General features: G+C 47.3%; 1 protein-coding gene across 4 annotated transcripts; it reads left to right on the forward strand.

The window, feature by feature from the left end:
* The first annotated feature begins 562 nt into the window (after nucleotides 1-562).
* Nucleotides 563-10,332, forward strand: cep43 (centrosomal protein 43). Of its 4 annotated transcripts, XM_078093835.1 has the most exons (18): nucleotides 564-732; nucleotides 979-1,032; nucleotides 1,113-1,167; nucleotides 1,834-1,928; nucleotides 2,077-2,199; nucleotides 2,320-2,376; nucleotides 2,454-2,524; nucleotides 3,108-3,169; nucleotides 3,317-3,378; nucleotides 3,466-3,525; nucleotides 3,778-3,959; nucleotides 4,499-4,573; nucleotides 8,629-8,670; nucleotides 8,958-9,064; nucleotides 9,368-9,439; nucleotides 9,863-9,896; nucleotides 9,999-10,086; nucleotides 10,164-10,332. In XM_078093835.1, the coding sequence occupies exons 1-18, from the start codon at nucleotides 649-651 to the stop codon at nucleotides 10,242-10,244; spliced, it is 1,404 nt and encodes a 467-aa protein (XP_077949961.1). In that variant the 5' UTR covers nucleotides 564-648; the 3' UTR covers nucleotides 10,245-10,332. The 4 variants fall into 4 exon arrangements, with proteins under 4 accessions (XP_077949964.1, XP_077949961.1, XP_077949962.1 ...); XM_078093836.1 differs by lacking the exon at nucleotides 8,629-8,670; XM_078093837.1 differs by lacking the exon at nucleotides 4,499-4,573.
* Nucleotides 10,333-10,454: the final 122 nt, after the last annotated feature.

The following is a 10,454-nucleotide window of genomic DNA, read 5'->3' on the forward strand; positions in this document are numbered from 1 at the left end:
CACTTGTTTATCTTAAAGCGCCAACAAGCGTTAATGTGACAGAAGTGTTTGGTAATGGAAGATGAGATGATGCTTCACAATAAAAACATCTGGATCTCCATGAAAGTTGATTGTTGTCATTCATCTGCTGGAACAACAAATCGAGTACAAACAGAGAATCCAGGTGGTGCATGCTGATCCAAGCAACACATTATTATCAACACGTATTTGTGAGGTTTTATCAATAAAAAAGACATCGCTTTATTACACGTGTTATTAATTGGTACTAGCTTTACTATGTATCTTTGAGGTGTGGAAGACAAACATACAACTAAGTAAAATACAAATAAATAAATCATCTTTTCCTTTTAAGAAAATGTAATGTAAAAATCTTCTGAGAAAAAAAAACATTATAATACGATATTTTTTTCAGGCTACAATAAAAAAGACTTAACAGTGTCTATATTTTTGAAAACACAACAATTTAATTAATTTCCACGAATCATTTCTAGAATAAAAACCACACTTTACATTTCTGTTCGCTCGCTGTTTCCGGCCTGCAGGCGACGCAGTCCTCTTAGAACACCAGAGATTAAATAGTAGAAGAAGAAGACTTCCGGGTTGGTTTGTTTTGCTTTTGTTGTCCCGGCAGTTAACTTCAAGCTAAACATGTCAGCTACAGAGGACGACACCGAGCTGCGGGACCTGCTGATCCAGAACCTGGAGAACAACGGAGTCCTCAACAAGCTCAAGGTCCGAAACACTCCGTCAAAGTTTTGTCAAAGTATCCAAGCGACTCGTTGGCGGACCTGTTGGCACCTATCGTAGGGTTAGCAATGCTAGGCTAATATTAGCGCTGCCGTTCGTGGGTAACACTAATGTGACACATTCTCACCGGTTTATAGAAGTTTAACAGTTCAATTTTATTCTGATATTTAATCATTAAAGCACATCGGTCTGAATTTGTTCTTCGTTGGGGGGGTCTGTCTCCTCCTGCAGGCAGAGATGAGGGCAGCTGTTTTCCTGGCGATGGAGGAGCAGGACAAACTGGAGGTGACGGTCCAGGCTGCTGTTGGTTATAATAAAGCTTCTTATGGAGATAGTAAACTATGTTTATTATGGGTTTCTTTCAGAATAAAAGTCCTCTAGTCAACGAGAACCTGAAGAAATGTCTCAACACCAGAGACGGTGAGTCTTCATTCTTCTTCTGCTCCATGTGCTGTCCCGTTGACATTTACACCATTTTAACACTCCACCACTGACCAGGTGACCTCAGTGAGGCCCTGGGGGGTCAGGACGTAGTCTTGGGTCTATCGGTCCATCTTCCTCCTCATCACTGGTCCCACTGAGCACGCTCAGTAGCGTTTCCTTTAGGGGGCATTGGGATTGTTCCATGGTGTCATCACACCACAGTGTACATGGAGCTCCAATCATCAGTGCAGTTTATTCCGTACTTCCTGTTTGTCACCAGAAGGTGGAGCATTGAGCCTTTAAACTAACCAGAAGAACTTCTTGTTCTCTGGTGTAATTTACAGCTGTTTACACTTCCTGCTAGACATCTAACAATGAAGCTCCTGAAGGTTGAATATTCTCTACCTGTCTTTAATAATGTTCCTATTTAACGCTCTTAATGTTTGAGACAAAGGGTTCATTGGTTCTTGGAGGAACAAGCTGTAGGTGAGCTTCTCCAATATTCATTGATGGTGATTATGTTTTCTCGCCTCTGATCACGAGACATTGTAAATAACAACAACCCATCAGTGTTCAGATCAGCAGGAGGAGGGACTTCTGGTCACATGACTTAAGAAGTGCCGATCAGTGAGGACGATGTGTTCAGGTGTCGTCTCTCTGCAGGACGTCTGGTGGCCGGTCTCATCGTTGACTTCCTGCAGGTCTTTAACCTCGACTTCAGCCTGGCAGTGTTCCAGCCGGAGACCAACTCGGCGAGTGTGAGGACGCAGAGTCTGTCTCACTGTCCAGCTGTCTTTCTTTCTCACTGTTTCAGTCTCTCACGTGTCCCTCTCTCCCTGGTTTCAATCATGTGGCTCTCTCCTGTCTTTCTCATGTGTCCCTCATGTGTCTCTCTCCTGTGATCAGCTCAACAGCGTGGACAGTCGTGAAGTTGTCTGTAGAGATCTTGGTCTCTCAGAGTCTGAGGTGAACAGGAAGTGTCCTCTGCTGCTGGAGCTGGTGACGAGAGGACGACACAAAGCTTCTGAGGTGAGACGGGTTAGCGTGTTGACATAAAGGCTCTGAATATAGAACATATTACACATAAGTAGAACACACTTTCTGTTTTATTCTGATTGACGGATGAAATAAAATGATGTTGTATCATAGGAGCCGTCTCAGAAACGCATCACACTCGCTCAGAAGACGTTTGACCTCTACGACAAGGTGCGTGTGTGTGTGTTTGTGTGATGTCATCAGTCTCTGGCCAATCACAGCCTGGCTAATGTGCTGTGGTTCTTCAGGACGGGAGCGGCTCGGTTGGAAGAGAAGATGTGAAGAACGTCTTCACAGATCTGTTCCCCGGTCTGAACAAGTAGGACACACAGGACACGTTACCTAAAGGCCGTCATTATTTCCTCTTTCCGATGGTCCTTGAATGCGCTTTCATGTGTGACAAACGCTTCTGTCAGAAAAACAACTAAAATAAATCCATGAAATAATTATTTCATCAAAAACATGTTATTCTAAATGTCTCTAGATTTTAAATCTCTCCTCAAATAAACTGATTCCTTTAATCAGAGTCAGTTAAAAACAGAAAATTCTGAGCTATGACATCATGATTGTTTGAGAGGAGAAGCTGTGAAAGTCATGTTCTAAGTCTCTACTTCGATTCATCATCGTTCTGTTTCTATAGATGAGGACTTTTATTTTGAAAATCGAGACCACAGTCATGAATGTGTATTTTATATGATTTATAGTGAATTTAATTTACAAACAAAACACATTTTATATTATCACCCTAAAAAACGTTAGTTCAGCTTCTTAAATAATCTTATGAAAGTTGTTGTGTTCTTTTCAGACTAAAAACTAACATAATAATATCCTGATGTTCAGCTGACTGGCAAAGAGAAGCTGCCGGTTCATGAGTTATTAACTAAGGACACGTGTCTCCTTAGGACCATGTTGGAGCACTTCATCACCGATGAGCTCCGCGCTGCAGACCAGAGCTTCCCCTGCAGTACGTTCTTCTTCTGCATCCGTATATACGTATATATGTATATATGTATGCACGTACGTTCCTCTACTGCATCCGTATATACATATGGATGTATATACGGATGTATACACTAACTCTCATGTCCTGTTTCTGGTTGCTGTCTCACAGCTGTTGACTTCCAGATGTTCGTGGGTTTCTACAAGCGTCTCTTCTCCCAGTGCCGAGCTGTGGTGAGTTCAGGTGCCGTCCGTCATCAAAGAGCTCCATGTATATTGTGTACAGAAGTGTCTCCTGTTGACCTCCTCCTCCTCCTCCAGGTGTTTCAGGACTCCTCGGGTGGGTCTCCTGAGCAGAAGGTCCACTCGCCTGTCAGTAAGGTGAGTTTACTCCACCTGGTGATGAAGTACATAATGCAGTGTGATTGGCTGTATGAACAGATGCCCGTCAGCCTTAAAGGAGGACATTCACACAGTCATGGTCCTGTGACATCATCGGTTTACCTTTACGATATAATGAAATATATGATCCATCTAACACACTAAACAACATCCGCTCATTGTTTAATATCAGTACTTCATTGATGACATCACATGTCTCATGTCCCTCTTGTCATGTCTCCGTGTCCTCAGCACCTGGACAGTAAGGCCTCTCTGGGTAAAGTAGACGTCCAGCTGCCACGGTCCAGACCCGGTGGGGCGTCTCTGGGCCCCGAGAGGAGGCACGTAGACCAGGAGGAGGAGGAGGAGGAGGAGGAGGGCGGAGATTCGTTCTTTGACGACCCGATGCCCAAACCACAGAAGACCTACGGCTGGTGAGGACACATGACCTTTAACCTCTGACTTGTCTCACCTGAGGGAACACCGGACGTCATCGTACTGTAGGAGGCTGTGATTGGATCAGTCCGGGTCACATGACGTCTGACCAGACTGTTTCTAGATGAACCCCAGAAACACTTTACCCTCTGGTTTCACAATAAAAGCTCAAACCGTCCTTTGCATTATTATTTTTATTATATATTATTTTGGAGTTCATTAAGGAAGTGATGATCAGCAGCGTGTTAAGTCCCTTGTCCTTTTCTTACTTCTTACGTCCCTTTTACTTTACAGTCCTTACACTGTAATGTCCATCATCAATGTCCTTATATTTCTCCTGTACTCCCTCTTCCTATCACCTTGCTGTCCTTCCTGTCTCCACCTTTTCTCCCTACCTGTTCTTCCCTTCCGAACATGTCCTCTCCACCTGTCCACTCTACCAATCCTTCTGTCTTTACTACCTTTCCTACTGTCCTCTCTTCCTGTCTTACCCTCTTTTCCTTCCCCTACCTGTGCGTCCCCTCTCCTCAACCTGCAGTAACGTCCCCCTGAGGAAGGCGTGTCTCTCTGCGCCGGTTGTGTCCCCCATGAGGAGGGACAGAAGCCTTAGCGAGTGAGTCGCTACGTCCTCGTGTCTGAACAGACCGGTTTCCCAGCATGCATCAGTGTGGCTGTTAACTGTGTAACTCAGTGTGAAAGAACGAACGAACGTGATGAAAATTGGATTCAGCCAAACAACTTCTGTCGTTGTGGTAGATTTATTTGTCAGATCACAGCTCAAGTATCAGCGCTGCGTTTGCAAAGGCAGGAGCCGTTCTGTCGCCCGCAGGCCGAAGAACAACTGACTGACATCAGGAAGAACGCTGCGTTTTGTACTTGTTAGATATAGAAGAAAAGATTCTATTGGCGTGGGGGAGGAGCAGGTCCTCCTCTCGTCCTTATCAGACCTGCGTCTGCCCGGTTGCCACTTTCTGCTTTGCCCTCTGACCTTGGACTCCTCAAGACTCCCTAAATGAGCCCTAAGAACCCCTTTGATTACGTTCACCCTCATTGGTCACTGCTGCTGAAGCTCTGGTCTTTAACGCTTTAACCTATGAAGTCGTTAACCCGCGCGTCATGTCATCGGTAGGCTGAACCCTGAGATATAAACCGCCTTTGACGTTGTGGGACATCAGTGAGATGTCTCAGAGGACGACTGTAACCAAGTCATTGAAGACTCGTGTGCTCTGAGGTGGAGGGGGTCAAACAGTCAGTCTCTGTGAGGACAGTAAAGGACTAAAGGGACATGTTTGTCTAGCCGGCCAGCGTTTGTGAGACAAGGAGAAAAGGTGATGCGGTGACCAGCGTTAAGACGTCTACAGCGTCTCCATTTCTCCATCCTTTCTATTCTGGATTATTATCATTATTATTACGTGAACAGATAATCAGTTCAGACTTTTGGTCAGATCATCAAAGACCGTGTTTCTAAAAGCTCGAGGGTTCATCAGACGTGGATGTGGAGGCGAAACACGCTTTGACTCCATGTGAAGTTTGTTAGACGAAACCAAACTGCACCGAGCCTCGTTTGTATGATTGATTATTCTACTTTGCCGTCCTTTTTTGATTACTGTCCTCATCCCGCTGTGTCCCCTTTTTACATACAGGGAGAGGACGTGTTTACGTACAGGGAGAGGACGTGTTTACGTACAGGGAGAGGACGTGTTTACGTACAGGGAGAGGACGTGTTTACGTACAGGGAGAGGACGTGTTTACGTACAGCGAGAGGACGTGTTTACGTACAGGGAGAGGACGTGTTTACGTACAGGGAGAGGACGCGTTTACGTAGATGGAGAGGACGTGTTTACGTAGATGGAGAGGACGTGTTTACGTACAGCGAGAGGACGTGTTTACGTACAGCGAGAGGACGTGTTTACGTACAGGGAGAGGACGTGTTTACGTACAGCGAGAGGACGTGTTTACGTACAGCGAGAGGACGTGTTTACGTACAGGGAGAGGACGTGTTTACGTACAGCGAGAGGACGTGTTTACGTACAGGGAGAGGACGTGTTTACGTACAGGGAGAGGACGTGTTTACGTACAGCGAGAGGACGTGTTTACGTACAGCGAGAGGACGTGTTTACGTACAGGGAGAGGACGTGTTTACGTACAGGGAGAAGACGTGTTTACGTAGAGGGAGAGGACGTGTTTACGTACAGCGAGAGGACGTGTTTACGTACAGGGAGAGGACGTGTTTACGTACAGCGAGAGGACGTGTTTACGTACAGGGAGAGGACGTGTTTACGTACAGGGAGAGGACGTGTTTACGTACAGCGAGAGGACGTGTTTACGTACAGGGAGAGGACGTGTTTACGTACAGGGAGAGGACGTGTTTACGTACAGCGAGAGGACGTGTTTACGTACAGGGAGAGGACGTGTTTACGTAGATGGAGAGGACGTGTTTACGTACAGCGAGAGGACGTGTTTACGTACAGGGAGAGGACGTGTTTACGTACAGCGAGAGGACGTGTTTACGTACAGGGAGAGGACGTGTTTACGTACAGCGAGAGGACGTGTTTACGTACAGCGAGAGGACGTGTTTACGTACAGCGAGAGGACGTGTTTACGTACAGCGAGAGGACGTGTTTACGTACAGCGAGAGGACGTGTTTACGTACAGCGAGAGGACGTGTTTACGTACAGCGAGAGGACGTGTTTACGTACAGCGAGAGGACGTGTTTACGTACAGGGAGAGGACGTGTTTACGTACAGGGAGAGGACGTGTTTACGTACAGCGAGAGGACGTGTTTACGTACAGCGTGAGGACGTGTTTACGTACAGCGAGAGGACGTGTTTACGTACAGCGAGAGGACGTGTTTACGTACAGCGTGAGGACGTGTTTACGTACAGCGTGAGGACGTGTTTACGTACAGCGTGAGGACGTGTTTACGTACAGCGTGAGGACGTGTTTACGTAGATGGAGAGGACGTGTTTACGTACAGCGAGAGGACGTGTTTACGTACAGCGAGAGGACGTGTTTACGTACAGCGAGAGGACGTGTTTACGTACAGGGAGAGGACGTGTTTACGTACAGCGAGAGGACGTGTTTACGTACAGGGAGAGGACGTGTTTACGTACAGCGAGAGGACGTGTTTACGTACAGGGAGAGGACGTGTTTACGTACAGGGAGAGGACGTGTTTACGTACAGCGAGAGGACGTGTTTACGTACAGGGAGAGGACGTGTTTACGTACAGCGAGAGGACGTGTTTACGTACAGGGAGAGGACGTGTTTACGTACAGGGAGAGGACGTGTTTACGTACAGCGAGAGGACGTGTTTACGTACAGCGAGAGGACGTGTTTACGTACAGCGAGAGGACGTGTTTACGTAGATGGAGAGGACGTGTTTACGTACAGCGAGAGGACGTGTTTACGTACAGGGAGAAGACGTGTTTACGTAGAGGGAGAGGACGTGTTTACGTACAGGGAGAAGACGTGTTTACGTACAGGGAGAGGACGTGTTTACGTACAGGGAGAGGACGTGTTTACGTACAGGGAGAGGACGTGTTTACGTACAGCGTGAGGACGTGTTTACGTACAGCGTGAGGACGTGTTTACGTACAGGGAGAGGACGTGTTTACGTACAGGGAGAGGACGTGTTTACGTACAGGGAGAGGACGTGTTTACGTACAGGGAGAGGACGTGTTTACGTAGATGGAGAGGACGTGTTTACGTACAGCGAGAAGACGTGTTTACGTACAGGGAGAGGACGTGTTTACGTACAGGGAGAGGACGTGTTTACGTACAGGGAGAGGACGTGTTTACGTAGATGGAGAGGACGTGTTTACGTAGATGGAGAGGACGTGTTTACGTACAGCGAGAAGACGTGTTTACGTACAGGGAGAGGACGTGTTTACGTACAGGGAGAGGACGTGTTTACGTACAGGGAGAGGACGTGTTTACGTAGATGGAGAGGACGTGTTTACGTAGATGGAGAGGACGTGTTTACGTACAGCGAGAAGACGTGTTTACGTACAGGGAGAGGACGTGTTTACGTACAGCGTGAGGACGTGTTTACGTACAGGGAGAGGACGTGTTTACGTACAGGGAGAGGACGTGTTTACGTACAGGGAGAGGACGTTTTTACGTAGAGGGAGAGGACGTGTTTACGTACAGGGAGAGGACGTTTTTACGTACAGCGAGAGGACGTGTTTACGTACAGGGAGAGGACGTTTTTACTTACAGCGAGAGGACGTGTTTACGTACAGCGAGAGGACGTGTTTACGTAGAGGGAGAGGACGTGTTTACGTAGAGGGAGAGGACGTGTTTACGTACAGCGAGAGGACGTGTTTACGTACAGCGAGAGGACGTGTTTACGTACAGCGAGAGGACGTGTTTACGTAGAGGGAGAGGACGTGTTTACGTACAGCGAGAGGACGTGTTTACGTACAGGGAGAGGACGTGTTTACGTACAGCGAGAGGACGTGTTTACGTACAGCGAGAGGACGTGTTTACGTACAGGGAGAGGACGTGTTTACGTACAGGGAGAGGACGTGTTTACGTACAGGGAGAGGACGTGTTTACGTACAGGGAGAGGACGTGTTGTGCTTGTATTGTGAAGGTGAGACGGCCTTTCGTAATTAGTGTCTTATATGTTTTTGTCCCCCTCCCTCTTTCTGTCTCTCTGGGCTCAGTCTGTCTGTCCTCCCTGCTGATGACCACACCTGTGAGCTCAGGTGAGCTTCGTTCGTTGTCAGAGATAAATCATTCCCCAACAGAACCTCCATTTCCACGTTCCACGTTGCATCTCATTATTTACTAGATAACAATGAATGAAGCGTTTGGACTCAAGCTGTTCGATCCTGATCAATAAAGTTTTGATCCGTTTCTATTGTAGTAAAACGCTAATAAAACTGAGAAGCAATATTCCATCTGATCGTATTGAAATTACAGTAAATGTCCTTCGACGTGGACTCTCACCCGTCTCTCTGTCCTAAACCTGCGTCTTCATCCTGTTTCCCAGGAAGGGGGGGGTGGCGGGTGCCAGAGGGAGTCCTGCCGGGTCCCCAGGACAAGGAGGAGGAGCCACAGGAGGAAGCAGCGCCTCGGAGCAGAGCCACAGCAGGACCGGTGAGCGCCGCACTCCACGCTGACGTCTCAGAGTGATGTCACTTTATGCAAATGAGCATAGAGCGCTCACTGCGGTAGTTCCTCGTCCCGGCGCCACTGGAAGTATCAGCTGATTCACTTCCCATGATGCACGATAGCTATCAGAGCTACAGCGCTCTGCACCTTGTGCTTGGCTCGATGTTCTTATGATGTGACACTTGTCATGGAGCTAGAGGAACGATTAATAGTGTCTACTCTGAAGGTGTCTCCTCTGGAGAGCATGAACATGCTGAACCGCTGTTGACCTTTGTCTCCCTGCAACAGCTCCGGCCTCCAGAGACAAATGCTTCAGAGACTCCAAGGCCGCCATCGATACAACCGGATCTCTGCATTTAGGTACGGACAGAAACCTGCTTTTATTGTGAAAGGTAGGAAGGGAGGAGGGGATCTGTGCAGCTGCTTTCACACACAACGAGCTCACCTGAGTTTACTTTTTTCAAGTTACAGCCAATCAGAGTTGAGCTGCTCCTCATGACATCACTGAGCCGCTGTTACACCTATCAGCCCCACTTATTCATTCAAATTAACAACACGAATTCACGCTTTTTTCTGTGCCTGAGTTGATGGCGGTGAACATGGAGATAAGTCCCGCCCTCCAAATGAAGCAAATAACCACAAACGGTGCCGCGATTAACTCGCTGTGAGAATGTTTACTGTCAAATACGTTTGAATGACATCTGGCAGCCATTTTGAAATGTTTAAAATAAAACCACAACTTATTTCTATTTAGTTTATTGACCGTTCTGTTCTTTTTCCCAGACGACGATGTTGAATACGACGACGACTTCACCAGGTGAGAGCGGCTGATATGGATTCTTCTTCTGTGGTTTTAGACCCAGAGCTTTGTGTAAACAATAATAATGTAGATAATAATAACGATGTTTGTTGATCACAGCCATCGGTCGGACCTCTCGAAGAGCGAGCTGAGCATCGGGGAGGAGATCGAGGAAGTCTCCATCGAGGGACCCGACGTCAGCAACCAGGTGACCTCACTTCCTGCGCGTACTGTCTCTTTAAGAGGACGGCCTGGGTCACCCAGTGTGCTCTGTTTGCTCTGCAGGGGGGGGACAGCACGCAGGACCTGAGCGTCTCTCAGCTCAGCCGAAGTCACGGGGCCGACTACATGGAGGAGGTGGCCTGACCCTCCCAGCATGCACCTCTTCCTCCTCCCCTCTATATTTAAGTCCGTGCTCCAATAGTAGCAAGCCAATAAAGTCATTTGTATCCACGGTTTGTTTCATGCTGATTTCCTGCTCTCTGAGCCGATGGAGGTTAACGTTGCCATGGTTACTTTTCTTTTCTTTATTTACATAAAGCATTGTTGTGAAACATGTGTATGGACTTCAAATAA

The sequence above is a fragment of the Gasterosteus aculeatus genome, chromosome 18 (assembly GCF_964276395.1).
Source record: "Gasterosteus aculeatus chromosome 18, fGasAcu3.hap1.1, whole genome shotgun sequence".
Taxonomy (NCBI): domain Eukaryota; kingdom Metazoa; phylum Chordata; class Actinopteri; order Perciformes; family Gasterosteidae; genus Gasterosteus; species Gasterosteus aculeatus.